The 19,434-nt window shown below is 43.0% G+C and overlaps 1 protein-coding gene across 2 annotated transcripts in view; it reads right to left on the reverse strand.

Moving 5' to 3' along the window:
• LOC120516488 (heterogeneous nuclear ribonucleoprotein L-like) overlaps nt 1-19,434 on the reverse strand; it is a 109,472-nt gene that overhangs the window by 29,379 nt on the left and 60,659 nt on the right. For both annotated transcript variants that reach the window (XM_039738188.1, XM_039738187.1), the window contains exons 2-6: nt 15,399-15,517; nt 11,963-12,200; nt 7,067-7,152; nt 1,868-1,964; nt 1,715-1,787 (exon numbers count right to left, since the gene is read on the reverse strand). In XM_039738188.1, the coding sequence (XP_039594122.1) occupies nt 1,715-1,787; nt 1,868-1,964; nt 7,067-7,152; nt 11,963-12,200; nt 15,399-15,517 (613 nt within the window). The remainder of the gene's footprint in view (nt 1-1,714; nt 1,788-1,867; nt 1,965-7,066; nt 7,153-11,962; nt 12,201-15,398; nt 15,518-19,434) is intronic.

The raw sequence follows: 19,434 nt of genomic DNA on the forward strand, positions 1-19,434 counted from the left end.
GCTTTAAATGGAGGTGGTGTAAAGAAACTACTGTTATAAAAAAATATGAAGTTGGGCATACAACACTGTTCAAAAAGAACGTCCCATTAAAAGATTATTTATAGCTTAGCATGAAGAGTATACTTACTAGCCTTGTCTAGTACGCCCAGCTAGTTTAACAATACTTTAACAAAAATGCCGGTGTTGTAGCACATTGTGAGCATGTGACTGAATGACTTGACACAAGTAACGTGAGATTTTATTTCCCCCCCATGTTAATGTTTTTAATATGGTTTGTTGTTGCCCAGTATCGATCACTACAGGCTCCCATTCCATCAGAAACACTGTTATCTCCATGAAAACATTCAAAATTTTTCTTGGCCAACCCTTAAATATTTATTTCTTGATGTGGACTTTGTTTTTCTTTGAATGAAGTTTCAATGAAAAGTCAGATGTTTCTCATTTTTTTCAGTGCAAGATGACGGTTCTTCAGCAAACAATGACTTTTTTCGAATCCTTCTTACTAATTCTTATGAGGTGTGCCAATAATAGTGCCAATAGATGATCTGGACCACACTGGTATCTGTCTCCATATCTATATTTGGGTAGAGTATTCATTAAAACCTGTACTGGAATCAAGAACTGGAGTGGGAACTTGTTTCTGACATCGACCAAGGGCCGCTAAAGGAACTTCAACCCTAATCTTCTCCACCAATGTGAGAATCCAGCAGACACCACTGCTCAAGTCAGACCTGCAGGGTTGTTATCCCAAGCTGGGAACTGCGGAGCAGGGTGTAAGTGCTTTGGCTCGAGTTCTGTAGCACAAAGTCGCTACTCCACCAGCTACAGGGTCTTGTTGAGCAGCACGGCCGGCGCCACGAACCCTGAGCCCTGCTAGGCCGAGATTCCCGACAGGTATGTATGCTGGATAAACACAAGCTGATGCCTCAAAGAAAAGCAGGTGCTGTTCATTCGCTTCTCTGCGACTTTGGTACATTTTGTTTCTTTTTAACAACAAATTTCCAGTTAACAAATCCAACAACATTTACAATTTCCTTCTGCTTTCAAGTTAAGGCAGTCCAGGATAAATGTGTACAAAGCAAACCCAGCGGGGCGGCATCCTGTTCAAGCTGTCCTATTAAAACATACACAGATACAACAGTTCAGGCAGGCTGCTTCCCTGTGGCTGGGCCTAAAGACCCCCGGACCCACAAGCAGCTGGTCGCCAGCCCTCCCCCCATGTCAGTCTGAGGTTTCTCCTCCTTTTCCGTCCATAAGAGGCATGTTGTTGAGGCGCTGCGTGCAGTCGAGTGGCAAGTCTAACGTCCCCCAGTTTGTGTTTGGTGCGCGTGACTGCGTGCTGAAGTGCAGAGTCTGCCTGCCTGCCTGCCTCTGTGTCCTTCCCAGTCCCATTTTGCTCCGTGCTGAGGCCGTGTGCAGGTTGGCCGAGTTAATTCGAGCAGTCTTGGTGCGACCTGGGGACTTAGATGCGTTGCTTGGAGAAGTGCAAGTCTTGTGTGCTGCTGATGTTGCCGCCTCCGCCATGTGTCTGATTTTCCACCTTGTCTTAATAGGCTATGAAGACACACCACATCATGTGCTTTCTAAGGCAGCCGCTGCGGTTTTCTTCCTGCGATTGCTAAATCATGTCTTCCTATGACAGACTCTGGATCTTCCCTTATTTCTCGCTGTATCCCAGTAACGTGCAGAAAGGAAAATGAGAAGCACTCCTTACCTTGTCTCAGCAAGTAAGGCTTAGTGTAATCCCAGCTGTCGTTATCATTCCTTATCACATTCAGACGGGTCGGCTATTGGGGAAACAATGAGACACCAGTGAGTGCAAGCCTGCTGCTGAATAAGACTGGTCCCCGTCACGCGAGATACCTACCCTGGCATATTCGATTTTCAGAGTGCAACATCCAGCATAAATGTCGGCTCCATTAAGAGCAGCTTTGGCCTTCTGAGCACTTTGGACAGATTCAAATGTGAATGCAAGTTAAGAAAAATGAAAAGAAAGCTACAAACGTAGTAACATCTTTAATCTTGTTCAGTTCAACTGAGGGTTGCAGGGGTCTATCCCAGATGCACTGCGCACAACTAGTCCACTGCAGAGCACACTCGTGCACACCCACAAGGGCGACTTAGACAGGCCAATTAGTTGAACCTGCCATGTTGTACCCGGCAGTCCATACAGGCTGCAACTGGGCTCTGCATTCAAAATGCTCAAGCCTTGAAGCAGCAGGGCTAAGCCACCACACCAATCAACCTGGCACCGATAGACAAGTTAACGCCGTCTCATAACTGAGGAGTGAAATCGAACTCACTCAAGGGTTACATTGAATCCACTATTTCATCAGAGGGAAACAACAATCTGATTTAATGCTCGATGCAAATCCAACACAACACAAAACGGAGAGGACAACTCCTCAAGCAATGTCCTCACCCTGAAAAACAAAGCAGCAGGTAACAACCTTTCTGAGGTAGCAAGGGGTTGGTCGGGTCAGGCCTCGACATTTAACTTTTGTAACTTCCAAGCACTCCTGCAATTTTATTTCTTACCTCATTTTCACTTTCACACGGGCAACCCCACACATTCACGGGTTTCGGGGCTATGCATGGTACAGAACGAAAAAATGGGAAACACAAAGTGTGCAAGTTTGGGGAGCGGCTTGTATCCTACCAGGTGCTTCATCGGTTTTGTTCACCGTATTGCTGTAAATCAAAGAGCTCCCTGTGCATTTGTTGCATTTTTTAAATTGTTTTGCTTAAAAAAAAAAAATAAATCAGGTTTTGTGTTGCAACTGGGTCTTCAAAGCCCAGTGCAAGTCCTTCAGGCTCTAAGCCCAAGCATGAAAAGTCAGTAACGCGGCTCATTGAGAAAATAAAGGTGTTAGATAATGCTAGTGCCAGAATGTCAGAAAACTGCGGTCACTGGGGAACATCTTATATCCTGCTAGGCACTTTGGCAAACTTATTCACACTAATGCTGTAGATTAAAAGCTCCCTGCGCACTTGTTGCATATTTTCATCGTCTGCTTAAATCAAGTGTTGTGTTGCAATTACGGACCCAAAGCACAGTGCAAGTCCTTCAGGCTCTAAATCAAGCATGTAAAGTCGGTGAGAAAATAAGGGAGTTTGATAACATTCATGCTGGAATGTCGGAAACTGCTATCAGGCACAAGAAGCTGGCTAGAGACATCAAGGCTGCCGATTCCATCATCGATGGCACCCTCAAGGTTAAATGTCAGCTCGCCTCTGCTATGCTTCTGTACTCCCAAACCCACAAAGGATCTCAAGCGGCGCGTGACTCAGACATTGCTGATGGTGCACCCTTTATGATCTCCATCTCCGTCTGCCAGCCGTGAAGGAGAGCGTGTCGGGGATGATGCCGAGACCTCAACCTTCCAACAGCAGCAACTTGTTATTTTGATTGAGATGTTAGTGCAGAAGGTCACAGACGTCTAGGGAATGACAGAAAAGTGTTTTGCATGTCACCGATTTGTGCGTCTGTACTGCATTTTATGGGTTACTTCATGGTTACTGTGTTATGAAATTCAGCATATTATCAGAAATAATGTTCTGTTATAAAGAATTCAACGCAGAAAATTGTATTTTGAGAAATGATCCACAAAAGATTAGTGATTTTAGTGGTCGGTTTTATTAGTATTTGCATCCACTAGAAACGTTACTCCTGCAAAAGTTGAGGAGTGACTGTACTTTGAAGATGGCAAGGCTTAGACTGACAGTCTGCTTCTCTTCAACAGACCCCCAAATGCCTGGAAGCTGAAAGCCGTTTTCACACCTAGTTCATGTGGAGCGTTTTTTCTGAACTAAAGGGGCTGCCTCTGTAGTACGGTTAGTTTAGGTAGATTTGAACATGGCGCTGACCAAAACAACTGCTTCAGTGCGATACCAAATAAACCCTGGAGAGGTTCACATGATGTATAAATATGATCCAATATTGGGCTGCTCTAACGGCAGGAAATACTGTGCATTATGGGAAACCTCTCTAATAGCATCTCAGTATATAAAAAAATAATAAACCTACACACATACATATGAATTTACATAAAACTCCTCCCACAAGTAACAGCCAATCAGATCAATCCTAGCACCTGACTCCGCCTCAAAGCCTCTCTTTTCTCTCTCATAATTAAATGCGAGAGCAGCTTTTATATTAATAAAAGTCAGTGTGTGTGTCTATGTTCCAGCGTCACGTCCGAACGGCTGCAGTGATTGTCATGAAACTTAGTACGGTGGAACCTCGGGTCACGACTGTAATTTGTTCCAAAACTCTGGTCGCAACCTGATGTGGTCATGACCTGAACTGATGTCCCCCACAGGATTGGATGTAAATACAATTAATCTGTTGCAGACCGTACGAACTGTATGTAAATATATATATATTTTTAAAGATTTTTAACCACAAAAATGATTAATTATACCATAGAATGCACAGCGTAAAAGTAAACTAAATGTAAAAACATTGAATAACGCTGGGAAAACCTTGAACAGAGAAAACTAACATTGCAAGAGTTCACGCTACAGCCTTACAAACCGCTCGCTGTAAACACTTTTTTTTTTTTAAATGAGTTTTAAGCACAGGGGAAAAAATGAAAACTTGAAAAATCCTTAATTTATACAAAAATTAACCACAAACAACCAAGAAAAGTAACCTTGCAGCAAATCACCATGAGTCTTCCTGGCTTTCTCGCATATGATCGCCCCGCTTACGCTGTCCCCTGCAAGTTGCTTCTCGTTCAGCCACACCAGTAACAGTTTTTTCCACCTCTTCCAGCACTTGACGCCTCTGCTCAGTTAACACTGTAAGTCCTTTTGCAACATCAGCTGCTTTACTGGCCTCTTTCTGCTTCAGAATAGTCGAAATTGTATATTTTGACTTCTTGTACCCGGTGGCAAGATCATTAACTTGAACGCCACGCTCATACTTTTCAATAATTTCTTTCTTTAATTCGATTTCAATTTTCTTTGAACCTTTCTTCTCACCAACACTACCACTCTTCACTTGCTTAGAGGCCATGGTTAATTGCAAAATTAATGCAAAAGCACATGAAATAGAGCACATAGTTCACAGCAAATGCACGATGCACGTCTGACCGAGAACGATGTACAGGGAGAGACTGAACACGTGCGGAAACCATTGGCACTTACGAACCGGAAGGAAAACTGGCACCCGAGTGTGTGTGTGGTCGTGAACAGATGTAAAAGTGTGGCCAACTTTTTGGTCGTAACCCTATTTGTATGTGGTCCGAGACATTCGTGACCCGAGGTTCCACTGTACACGTTTCTCAATGGTCGACTAAAAATACTGTAGGGTGAAATCATCACATTAAAGTGTGTGTGTGTCTATTTAAAAATAAAAATCAATGTGTGTGTGTGTATGTATGTATGTTCTAGCATCACTTCCGAACAGCTGGAGCGATTTTCATGAAACTTGGTATACGTGTTTCTCACTGGTCGACTAAAAATACTGTAGGGTGAAATCAGCTCTAACCCACCCCCTTCTCAGATCTTGCGGTCTTGTTATGAATGTTATCATTCAGTAGACACTCGGAACGACCACCAGAGGGCGAACTGGAGGCGACTGCCAGCATTCTTTATGTTTGAGCGCCACCGCGTCCCTGTTGCTTTTGAAATTAAATAAGAGTTCTACGCGTGCAAGTGTGTGTGTGTGTCTGTCCGGCATGGAAGTGAGACGTAGAGTCTTGGTGAAGGCTCCAGCTCCGAGGATATGAAAGCAATGCCAGCACACCGTCAAAAGGAAACCTCCCAAGAAAGACAGTTGCTTAACTGCTAATGCGCAAACGATGCGAGAACGTCATAGCACAGTACTTTTCTAGGATCCCATGCTGTTACTTGCACCGTTCGTATATACGAGGCGCCTGCCAGCATTCTTTATGTTTAAGCAGCACCGCGGGTGCCTTTTGCTTTTCAAATTAGAGTTGGCCGGTTCCGAGTGTCAACTGGATGATAACATACATACAAGATCGCAAGACAAGCACATTAGTGAGTCTTTATGGTTTGTTCATTTATTTTTAAAGTTGTGTTTTTTTTTTTTTTTTTTATGTTTTTCTCAAACAATTAAATAAAAAATAAAACACAATTTTCCTCCTGGGCCACGCTGGGTATTTCAGCTAGTAAAAAATAAAAAGTGCAGATTCACTTGTGATTGGACAGATCAAACTGACCACCTACAGATTTGGTGAGAAACAACTGACCTCTGTGACAGACAACCAAGCAACAGGAGTGGCGTGTCCTCTAAATGCGACTGCACTTCTGACACGATGCGGTAACTGGAAGCGCGTTAACTTTGATCCTATGTAGTATATGTGAACCAAACATTCCCAAGTGATCATTGGCAACAAATACAGGCCTAAAAATCAACACACGTCATTTGAGAGGCAACGTTCAGGCTGAAGGAAACTAAATATTCAAGGTCTGCTGTCTAAATGAAAGTGAGGCACATCAGTGTATGCCGCCCCCCGTCAAGCTTGCCATGGAGTCACCAGATGAAACCTACTGTGTCCTTTCTGCAAAATCCAAAGAAATGCAAATTCATGTTCTCTTCTAGTTATCAGACTAATCAAAGACATTCTGCTCACAGAGCTCTTGCTTGGTAACCAAACCACATCATCATCGCAAAAATTCCAGTGCACAAGTGCCCCTCTTGTCCAACCTTCATTACGATTTTTCAAGGAAGAAAAAAAAAAAAAAGGATTTGTCCCAGTTAAAGAAGTCCACAACACACCCATGGGGCGTTCATTGTTACTTCAGGTTGAAGAAGGGGCCTTGAAAGCTTGCATATTGTAATCTTTTTAGTCAGCCAATCAATGGGGTCGTTTTGCTTGACTCCTCACTACATTCATAAAGGCTAACACGGTACAACAGCCTAGTACTTCAGGTTCACATGAAAGTTTACCGAGTGAAACTCCAATCAAACTAACTGGCAATTAACACCAAGCAGCTAACCGTCTCTTGATTCAGTGTGACAAAGCCTGTAAAGTGCACCGGACGCTAACTGCACAGAGAAACGCGGACGATACTGAGCTTTTCAAAGAAAGGATATTCCACCATGGCTTGTATTCCATTTCTTTTGAAGATGACGATCCGTAGGACATTCCCAATTGGATTGCAAACCGTGTACAAGATATCCTATAAAAAAAAAAGAGCGAGAGAGAGACACAGATTAACAAACTCGGCCAAGTTAGAACAAGTTAACAACTGCCGACGTGTCCACTGGGGTGCGCTAGTCAGGCTCGCTCTTCCCAGACACCTTAAAGACGACTCACGCAAGCTCAGAGTGCCTTACTAATCAGCTCTCATTCCTGTACTCCTCCGCAGTCGACTGCCATTCACGTCCGTCAGCTGTTTCATGCCTACTGACCTACTTGATGCCACCTTCTCCCTAATTGAGGTGGGCTGAGCAGTTTCTGAGAGGTGTTCCTCCAATTTGGCACACAGAGCAAAACAACCCTTAGAATAAAAGCAAAGCCAAGACCCGATTGTGATTTGGAGTGGATGACATGCTGAGGAAACAGTAGGCAACTTACAAACAGCGTGGGAGTTAAGAAAGTCAACAGAGCCCAGCGGTGAAGCAAGTGAATTATAGGGGGGAGAGAAAAAATAATGAAAAAGAAAACTTGTCGCAAATAGCCATTATTTGCACTCCCACTTCTTTCAGTATGCAGTTTCTTTTATTACAATAAAACTTGTAACAAAACACACTTTAAATTGCCTAATTGATTTAGCGTTAAGTTTGGTGGTTACACTCTCTGTTGGACAAATTCAGTGTATCGTGATGTACTTTGTACTTTGTAATGCATTTAAAGTAATAAAATTCATTGCACATTTCATTCCGACAGATAGCACACAGCAAACATTAGCACTTCTGTTGCCAACCCTACCTGGCAAACTGGCACTGCCACATAATAAAGGAAACTTTACATTGAAACGAGCAATGAACAATGAAACAAAACAAACTATGAAAGCTTGCATACTGTAATCTTTTTAGTTAACCAATAAAAGGTGTCATTTTGCTTGGCTTTTCTTTACATTGAAACAAACAGAGAAGTATTGGTCTCATTTGGTTGTCTGCCCTCATTAAAGTAGAAAAATGACAGCAGAAATAAACAACAAGAGCTATAAGACTCAAGTCTGAGACCCCCACAGTCAGACCATCAGCGACTGTGCGACAGAAAAGGAGCTCCAAGGACATTAGCACTTCCTCTATCGACCTTTAAAAAAAAATTCCTATCATTTTCCCTATTTAAAATTTTCTTTATTAGGTTTGAGAGTATCAGTTACATACACCACCTGTTGGAAAAAAAAAATACAATGCATCATATTAGTACAACATGACAAATGTCTCGAAATGGGCACATTAAAAAGTAACCCCATGGGTGACATCAAATGTATTGTGGACTGCAGGGGACAAACTGCAAAATTGTGCTAAAATTTTGCCACTTAATATACAAAGGTGACATAATATTTAGTGATGCTCTAATAAATCAGCTGCCGATCGAGACTGGCCAACTTTCACCCCGAATCACTTAATTGGTAAATGCGCCAATCTCAAGAAATGGTTTTTGCAGAATATGCTTTTCTAAGCTTTAGGGCAGTTTAGTTGTGGTGCTCCTTAAAGTCAAGTTTTATGGCAAGGGTCTCCCAACTCCAGTCCTGGAGTGCTACCGTGGCCGCAGGTTTTCCACTCCAACCCATGTCTTAAATAGTCATCAGTTTTTGCTGCTAATTAACTTGTTTTCCTTTCATTTTTAGATAGATAGATAGAGATATAGATAGATAGATAGATATGAAAGGCACTATATAATAGATAGATAGATAGATAAATAGATAGATACTTTATTAATCCCAAGGGGAAATTCACAATTTACATGTTTTATTTAGGCTTTAGTCCTCTGAATTGCTTATTTTTTCCATAAAATGGCACCTAAACAAGATGAGATGTGAAGTGAGCCAATCCCAGCCAACACTCGGCACAAGGCAGCACTACCACTGCGCCACCATGCCGCCCCTCTATATATCTATACACTTATCTACTAGGGGGGTTCACCCCCTGCTCACATCGCTCGCCAACCCCCCAGGTCTGTGCTACGCACCAGCCACTTCATGTCTCTGCTGCTCGTGCTGTGATGAGAGGGGCTCAATGCACCCCAAAGAGACGCGGTCACTCCTTCGAAACCCCCTTTTAAATGGTGATAAAATGGGAAACAAATATTTTGGGTTTTTTTTACCTCCTCTTTGCTCGATCAGCTGCTCGCTTGCTGCTGCTGGGGAGCGTGGTCTCCATCTCACACGGCACTTTGAACATTTAAAAGCCTGTACAGCAGCTGTCCTACTCTTTTATCTTTTATTTCTGAAGGCCCCAGGCCTGGTTAAATTTCTTGGAACAAAAGTAACATCATCACATTAAAGTGTGTGTGTGTATGTATGTATGTATGTTCTAGCATCACTTCCGAACGGCTGGAGCGATTTTCATGAAACTTGGTACACGTGTTTCTCACTGGTCGACTAAAAATACTGTATGGTGAAATCAGCCCTAACCCACCCCCTTCTGGGCAGAGTGTGGGGTGATCTTGCGATCTTGTATGCATGTTATCATTCAGTTGAGACTCGGAATGACCACCAGAGGGCGAACTGGAGGGGACTGCCAGCATTCTTTATGTCTGAGCGCCGCCACCACCACCACCACCACATGCCAGTGTTGCTTTTGAAATTAAATAGAGTTGGCCGGTTCCGAGCGTGAACTGGATGATAACATACATAACAGATACAAGACCGCAAGACAAGCACATTAGTGAGTCTTCATTGTTTATTAACTTATTTTTAAAGTTGTGCTTTTATGTTTAATATTTTTCTCAAACAAAAAAAAAAACAAAAACTTTATTTTCCTCCCAGGCAATGCTGAGTACTTCAGCTAGTTAAGAGAAAAAGAATTCACTAAGGGGTCAGAGCCTTAAATAGAATTTGCCGATTAGAATTAAGGCAAAAGTTAATTAGCAGCAGAAACTGGTCACTAATTAAGGGTTAAAAAGAAAATCTGCTGCCACAGTAGCCCTCTAGAACTGCGGTATTTTGAGGAAGTGCACGTCATTGTGGTTCTAAACCTCCTCTAAACAGTGACATGTCAGGGCACAGCGGCTGCAGGTTTCCACTTTAGCAGTGGTATGTGGTCACTAGTCAGAACAGTGGCCAAAGGAACGTGCCATTTTTGACTTTATCTTAATTGATTTGCTTTTTCAAATCCTGAACACTTACTTAGTGCTTTTATCCTTAACCTGCAGCCAAAGAATAAATGAAAGAGATGCAAGATAGCCAAGCCATGACCAGCTCACTTCACTTTGCTAAATCCACACTACTGTTTTTGCTTAAAAACACAGACATGGGTCTCCATTTTCGCCTTTCGTCCTCCACACTACCCCGGCATTTTAAACTCTCAAAAATGAAGACTTTTGAAACTCCTCTCCAAAGTCGCATACTTCTGAAAACACTAGCTCAGCATTGCAGGATGGGTGGGTGGGTGAAAACGCGGAGTTCTGAAAGGGCAGGCAAATTACACTCTGCTTGATTTGTGCTTATCACAAGGCCCTTCACCAAGTACATCCTGCTCAAATCAAAGTCTCATTCCCCGACTGGTCAACCTCCACAGAAGGAAAGCACATTCCAACACTGTGGACACAGAGGAGTTGCTCTCCATGCTGCGTGATGATGTGTTGCTGACCTAAATTGCATTTGGGACAGTTTGAATGCTGTAAACATTAGCAAAAAGACAAATCATTTACCACGTTAGTCCAGTTCAGCCTATATACATGGAACTTCCAATTCAACTCAGAGTCCTGCCACGTGCAAAAGTTCACTGACGACACTGCTATGGTGGGCTGCATCAGGAGTGGGCAGGAGGAGGAGTACAGGAACCTAATCAAGGACTTTGTTAAATGGTGCGACTCAAACCACCTACACCTGAACACCAGCAAGACCAAGGAACTGGTGGTGGATTTTAGGAGGACCAGGCCGCTCATGGACCCCGTGATCATCAGAGGTGACTGTGCAGAGGGTGCAGACCTATAAATACCTGGGAGTGCAGCTGGATGATAAATTGGACTGGACTGCCAACACTGATGATCTGTGTAAGAGAGGACAGAGCCGACTATACTTCATTAGAAGAATGGTGTCCTTCAACATCTGCAATAAGACGCTGCAGATGTTCTATCAGATGGTTGTGGCAAGCGCCCTCTTCTATGTGGTGGTGTGCTGGGCAGGCAGCATAAAGAAGAGGGACAAACTGGTGAGGAAGGCAGGTTCTATTGTAGGCACGGAGCTGGACAGTTTGGCATCTGTGGCAGAGCGATGGGCGTTGAGCAGACTCCTGTCAATAATGGAGAATCCACTGCATCGACTGAACAGGATCATCTCCAGACAGAGGAGCAGCTTCAGAGACAGACTGCTGTCACCGTCCTGCTCCACTGACAGACTGAGGAGACCCCACACTATGCGACTCTTCAATTCCACCCGGGGGGGTAAACATTAACATTATACAAAGATATTGTCTGTTATACCTGCATTGTTATCACTCTTTAATTTAATATTGTTCTTTATCAGTATGCTGCTGCTGGAGTATGGGAATTTCCCCTTGGGATTAATAAAGTATCTCTGTATCTATTTTGAGACTGAACATTAGTAGAAGTGTCACCTGCATTTTCTGTCTTTCTTAAGCAATGTGGAAATGCTAGTGTGGACAACGATTGGTCTTCTGGTGCGGTTGCAGCCTGTGTGTCTGTCATACAATTCAGAAATGACCTATTTCAACAAAATATTTGATAACAAAATGAATTTCTTATAAATAATGGATCTGCACTAGTCAACAAAATGAAGATCTTTCTATTATTTCAGAAGTCCTGGTTTTGCCCCCTTGCACAGAAAACGATTGAATAAACTGAACACTTACTGTAGTTATGGGGTACAAAGGGTTCTGGATGGAAAGCAGCAGGACCTTATTTCCACTATTTGGATTGTCTGCATTGGTGGGCCTTGTAATCCTCTGACTGGTGGAGAAGTTGAAGAAGGCTTGCTGTCCAACAATATAGACGGGGTGCTTGGCACTGAATGACACCAGTCTCTCGGCACTTTCGATCTGCTCAAACTCCACGAGAGCTTGTCTCTTGAAGGGCATTATCATCACGTAACTGGAAAAGAAGAGAGACAACTAAAAAAGATGCGTATGTGAGCAAAAGCAAAAAATTCATGCCATAGGAGTCGATGTAAACTTTGCACAATCTCTGTGGGGTGCAAGGGACCAGGGAGACGACCTGGTGATCCAGGGGAGAAAGAGGAGGGACAAAGCACGAGTGTGGCTCCACCGCTCTTCAAATATGAGCACGTCACTTAGCCGGATTAACACTCGCCAATTGTGCAAACAGGTCATCAACCGTTATACTTTACCAATCAAATTAAAGGAAAGGCGCCGACAACTCGAACAAGTCCGCTATGGGATTAAGTGAAAACTGCACTGTGTGTGTAATAAAAGGAGCATAAAAGGCATTGTATCACCAAAATAGCGAGTGATGCTTCTTCCCTCTAAGAAGGCCGCCATTGTAATTGTGATACTCGCCAAATAGTGTGGGCATGAAAAGTGCAATACAAAATAACAAGGCGGGGGGGCCTGCCATTTCTGCAGCTGTCATAAATATGAAACCATCTCTGCTGCATTAAAAACTGAGAGAACTGTAGCCTGTCATTGACGGATGTCACTTTAACATAAGCGCTATGTGAAAAGTGATGAGGACAAATGGCATTTTAGAGACTCAAGACTGAATGATTGATCAGCTCCAGTTTCATGGATTCCGTCTTATTCAGCTCTTACCAAACTGGATTCAAATTAAATGAATTACAGTGCAGATAGAAATTCATCACACGCCTTTCAAACACCAGCATTGGAAAAGAGTGACCAGTCCCCATATTGAATAGTTCACACTGCCATGTTTTGGCCTAATGACACCCATCAGTCTCTTTGCATGTATCAGCACTAGCTTTGTGCACCAGGAGTGGGGCATATTTGGCCATTATGCCTGGCAGAACTGCTCAGCCCTTTTCTAGTGTCAAGGTGAGCATTCATGGGGTTGCTCTCTTCAGGTCCATTCACAGATTTTCTACTGAATTAAAGTCTAGGCTGTGTGTTTAAGGTGGTTGTTGTGCTGGAAGGTGAACCATTCTACCAGTTATTTTAGCCTAATATTTATTGTATCATTTGTTTTTATTCTATTGTATTGTCTTGTAATGTACTTTGAGTCACTATCTGTGTATTCAGTGTTTTTGCTGTGGTAAGTGCTTGAACGTCTCCTTGAGGATTATTAAAATACATTAAAACCTGGAATTGAGAAACTTGGTCTGCAAGCGTTTTGCAAGACGAGCAAAAGCTTTTAATAAACTTCAACTTGATAAACGAGCGAGGTCTTGCAATACAAGCAGTACGTATACGCTTTGTCTGCCAAGCGTCACGTGATCACAACTGTGAGCCGATGGTGGTCGTTTCTCTCTCGCTGCGGGATTGTGGGTAATCGTCTCCCATGCTCGGTCTCTGTCGGCGTGCCTCACTTGTATAGTCAACATCTGTACGATCGTATACTGTTTGCTATGGCATTGTGACTGTGTGTGTGTGTAAAGCATTTTTTTTTGTTGTGTGTCCAAGTGTACAGACTGTTCTTTAGTAACTGGACTGCAATAAAAAACTTAAAAAGCACCACCTGAATAAGGCTGTAGCAGTGCGAGTGATGAATCTGTTTAATTACAATGCCATGTCACATTTCCGCCAAATTCTCAGCAGGAGGCAAAAGCAACTGTCATTGGAGAAGCTCCTTGTTAAAGTCGCAAAAAAGACTCCAGTGAGCCGACAGATAGCAGGGATTCTGTTAGAGTGAAAGTCGTCCTGCACAATAACCCTCCTCTTCCTCCTTCTCTCTCTCCTCTCCCTCACACCAGCCACGATTCTTTTTAAAGGTAAAGTGCAGGTTAATTTGTTTGATATATTTTTACTTTAGATTTTGTATTAATCATTTTTATATGAATAGTTTTGGGTTGTGGAATGAATCATCCGAGTTTCTATTGTTTCTTATGGGGAAATTCGCTTTGATATACGAGTGCTTTGGATTACAAACGTGTTTCCGGAACAAACCAAGGCACTGCTGTACAGTCGGCCCTTGTGATTGGTGGGTTTATGATTTCTGGGTCGGCATATTTGGGGCTTGGTCACCAATAATTACAGGGAAATTATGCGAGTTTTGTGGCCTCTTGCAGAAAATCATTGCAATGATGCCACTTAAATGGACTGTAAATCCCAGCAACCCCAGGAGTACTGCGTCATTGGGCAGCTCCGGCTGTTGTAGCAAGGCCTGCTGGGTGAAACAAGACAAGGGCGTTGAGTTTTAAAAGTGAACCACAAGAAGCCAGCAAGATCACAATCTGAGGTATCTTCTTGTTTCAACGCTTCACTGGATTACAACCGCAGTGCACCCACTGGATTAGAGTTTTATGTTCTTGTCCTGCGCCCGCTCGTTCAAAGGATTTCATCTGGGTTGGAAGACGTCTTTGTCTCCCTAAATTCTGCAAATCTTCACTTACATTGGAATCACAGCCGGACAAAACTTGACCTAACTGTCAAGAGGCTGTTCACAGGGGATTTCACTTACCCTAAGCCTAACCCGAACCCGAACTACATCACCTGCATCTGCAAAACTAGACTGTGTCGTAAGTGTTTAACATTTTGTGCTTAGTGTTTTATTGGAGTTCTTTTGTATCCATAATATTAATCATTTTTGTCATTTATGATCATATTAAAACAAACTTGTGGGTACAAGTTAAATTTAATAAAAAGTTACTGTTCACTAAAAACTGTGGAACTACGCAGCCAGTCACTGACACACAATTTGCTTGCCCAGTGATTATTTAATCATTCTGTCTTGCATTTCTCACAACTTTTTGCGTCTTATTTAGCACAATAAACTTAGAATGTACATAAATCATAGGCACAAAATAAATCAGCAGATGTTTGCATTCGCTGGGGCCCTGGTTCCCCAAACTCCAAAGATCACAAGGAATAACTTGTATATCTAATCTAATTTAGTAAACTATTCAGTCATGAGTAGGCAACTACAGAAATGAAAATGAACTTGTATGGGGTTGTGTGGCTCTCTGGCCACTAGGGGCTGCTCTTGACATGTAAAGGAGATTCTCTTGGCGGCTGCACTGGCACCTTGCCGCAGACTCGTATATATTCACTGGGCTCCAAGACCATAATAGTAGGCAGCTGCCAGCGGGCCAAGAGTTAAAAAGAAATAAGATAGATAGAGCAATGGAGGTCCAAGTCAAGAAAGCATTAAAGGCCATACCATATTTTGCCAAATCTCTTCAGCGCCTCCACCAGGTCAGCTTCCACCACTGCCTCGCACAAGCCTCTCACATGGACCACGGGAGAAGGGATGATGGTGCTTTTGCTCTCCGCTTTATCCTAAGACCAAGGAAAAAAACAAAAGAAAAAAGAAGAAGATGAGAACACAAACTCCACTTGCACGCCCCCTGAACCCGATGTGCTTCAACAGATTATATAATAGAGACAGATATGGAGACTCCCATCTGCAGCCTCCAAAGTCTCAGGCACCTCCAATCAAGCTGCTTCTCTTACAGCAAGCAGGCCTTTCCAGCAACCAGAAGACAAAAATTATTATTTACATTGCCAACTTCGATTTGTACAATGACACCCACCTTATCAACTCCCCCCTTTACCACCTTAAGCGCGGGTGATTGGAACGTCTGGTATCCCAACTGTTGAGGCCCATTTCCCTGCTTTTTGACGCTGATTAGTACTTTCAAGATAATTCATGAATCAAAATGCAATACACTCGGAGCAGCCAAGAAACAAAATGTAAGGCGTTTGCTTTACTCTTAGTCACGAGACGTAATCTATGGACGTGAATTCAAGTTATTTTCAAATAACATGAAAATTGCATGCTGTAGCAATAACCAATCAATCCTTGGGATGGTATGTTTTTAATTGTGACGCGATAAACACGCCAAAATTAAATGTAATCCACTCGCCAGGACCCGCACCTTCCTGTCCGGAACCCATATGTCCGGAAGTTCAACCATTTTGAGTCCGTTCAATTCGGAGCTCCCATCTGAAAGGATATTATTACTCGTAGCTTGTGTGTTTTTCATTGTCGTCTTGTTTCAATCATATTGGGGTCACTAGGGTGGTGCCCCAACGCTTTGATGTTGTTTTGACTTCTTTACAGCACTTGACACATTTTAACCTACATTCAAATATATTTGAATATATTTTTTTTTTATTATAAGGGTAAGTGCCTGTGCGTCCGTTGCTACGACTCTGTCATTCCAAATGATGCTGCAATTACACTTGTTAGAATAAAATGCATTGCATTGGCCATTCCAACAGATGACGCATCACAAACATTAACACGCTTTTTACAAATCCCATAGCCAATGCCACATACCAGAGACATGCATTGTGTTGGTCATTCCAACAGATGGCGCATCACAAACATTAGATAGATAGATAGATAGATAGATAGATAGATAGATAGATAGATAGATACTTTATTAATCCCAAGGGGAAATTCACATAATCCTAACACGTTTTTACAAATCCCATACCAAATGGCACATACCAGAGACATGCATTGTGTTGGTCATTCCAACAGATGACGCATCACAAACATTAACACGTTTTTTTACAAATCCCATACCAAATGGCAAATTCTGAATTTGCCAAAGGAAATAATAAAGTTTATCTAATCTAAGATCACATTCACATTATACACAGCAGACTTTAAATAGAAGTCGGACTTTTGCCACATTCAGCAGTACTCTGATGATGCAGCTGAAGGGGAATACAGGGATCTGACTGGTGCTTTCAGTGACCGGAGCAATAAGAACTGCCCAGTTCTCAACACAACAAAGAGCAGGGAGATGATTGTGGATTTCCGCAGGTCTAATCAGCCTGTTAGTATATGAGGGGAGGACACGGAGGTGGTGCCCACCTTGATGCCAGACCAGACTGCTCTCTGAGCACAAATGTCCTCTACAGGAAGGTACAGAGCAAGCGGTTTCTCCTCATAATATGTACTTAACTGTTGCCTTTGTTCTTTCTGACAGTTGCTGCCAGTGTCCTCTTCTTTGCTGCCGTGTGTTGGGCAGGCAGTATGACAGGCAAGAACATAAAGAGGCTGGACAAGCTGGTGAAGAAGGCTGGCTCAGTGCTGCTGGGTGGTAATGGTAGTGGAAAGGTGTATGGGGAAGGTGGTACAGGCCATCCTCGGCAATAGCAGCCACCCTCCCCGTAACATTATGGAGGGTCAGAGAAGTCAACACAACAGTCGTCTCCTCGCACTGCGCTGCAGGACAGAAGAAGCTCGTGTGAGATTTTAAAACTCTGTTGTCAACACAATTGATTCACGACCTGCTCCCCACTCTGCCTTCAAACACAGTAACAACTGACCATTTGTACTTCTGACTATTTGCTTATGCTCTGATCTCCTTGCCTTTTTTTAATAATTTGTAACAAGTTTTTACTGATGTGCATGAGATACTGGAAAACTGAACTTCCCTGAGGGGATGAATAAAGCATCCATCTACCTACATAGGCATCATATGGCGCACTGCACATGTTCACGCCGAGATCTACGTTGACTGCTTAGACGGGTGGCATTCCCAGCTTTTTTGTATAATTTGACAGCCCCAGTACAGCGCATACTGGGCCATCGCACAAGCATTAACGGAAGGATGAAGAGGGTGCAGCCTGGCCTTCCGCCTTTTTGCTACCACTAAAATATCCAAGTGACGTGAGGGTGGATCATTTGCAGGCTCCACACTTGGCAGCAGACCAAACAGCCTCTGCCAGGTCAGCCCTTCCAACTACAGGACATTGCTGGACAATACACTGGTAGTTCAAGGACCACCTGACCGAGTGATTGTGCAACGCACAGAGCAACACGTTAGTCACAGTCAACTTCCTTAATAAACTAAAGGTCGGCCGTAAGACGCTGCTGACAGAGCTGACACTTGGGCTCAACTGCCTGGCCGCTGCTCCTCTTCATAAAGACAGAGTCGACAAGAAGCCTCGTCTTAGTGTATGAATGGAGCATCCAAAGACAGTGTGGCACACCATCAAATAGGTCTGGCAGAGTTGGCAAAAGGTTTGATTAAAACAAAAATTAAACAAAATAAAAGGACAGACAGACAGACAGAAAGACAGAAAGAAAGAACAGATATGAATCACAGCTCAGAACAGGAAGCAGCAGCAGTGGCTCATTTGCTCTTATCTTCAATGAGCCTAAAATCTGCTTTCTTAATTTACATATTTCAAAGCTATAAAAACAAAATTGATATTATCTATTCACAAAAGGTACATGGAAAAAAAATGTCTGCTAAGGAGGTTTTTTCCTTTCACAATTGTTTGGTTATTGTTTCATATTTTGGTGACACAGTGGTTAGTATGGATATTTCAGACCAAAAAATATTATAATAAAAATTCTTTCCATTTATAAAGCACTTTTCTCATTACTCAAACCATTTCTCACAGTGAGTGGGGGTGTCACTTCAACTACCACCAATGTGTAGCACCCACCTGGATGATGCAATGGCAGCCATTTTCGTGCCCGTACACTCACCACACTTTAGCTGTTAGCTGGTGAAGGGGTGTGAGGGATAGCCAATCAGAGACAGGGGATGATCGGGAGGCTAAAATGACCAAGCCATGGTGGGCAATTAGCCAGGACATGGGGAGACACCCTACTCCTTACAAAGGATGCCCAGGGATCTTTCATGACCACAGAGAGTCAGGACCTCGGTTTTACGTCTCACCCAAACGACGGTGCTATTTTTACAGTACAGTGTCCCCGTCTTTGTGATCCACATTCAGTCCACGGGGCAAGCGCCCCCTGCTGTCCTAACCAACACCTGCTCCAGCAGCTTTTTTCCTAGACGGTCGCCCATCCAAGTACTGGCCGGGCCTGAAGACGCCGAGTTTCAGGTGGATGCCCGCTTCTGAAGAAATCAGAAGTCGCAAATCTGCCTTCCACCGGCTACTCTCATGTTTCCCACAAGCCCAAAGCTGTGAACTCAGGTTAAAGGAACACTCTACCCAAAAGTATTATTTATTTAAATGTTACCTAACACCATTTAGGTTGTAGTGATGGCCAAGAAAAAAAAACTTCCCATGGAGAAAATGCTCCTTCAAAAATCTGCACATAAAACAAAGGCAAGCAGGCAGATAAAATCACACAAGTCTGCACTGAAGACGGTCTCTCTCTGTACGTTAACAGCTTGGTCTATCGGATTATTTTTGAATTCATTTATTACCTTTTGTTTTTTTTTTAAATGACACTGCACAGTAAATTGCACTTACAC

The sequence above is a fragment of the Polypterus senegalus genome, chromosome 16 (assembly GCF_016835505.1).
Source record: "Polypterus senegalus isolate Bchr_013 chromosome 16, ASM1683550v1, whole genome shotgun sequence".
NCBI classification, from domain to species: domain Eukaryota; kingdom Metazoa; phylum Chordata; class Cladistia; order Polypteriformes; family Polypteridae; genus Polypterus; species Polypterus senegalus.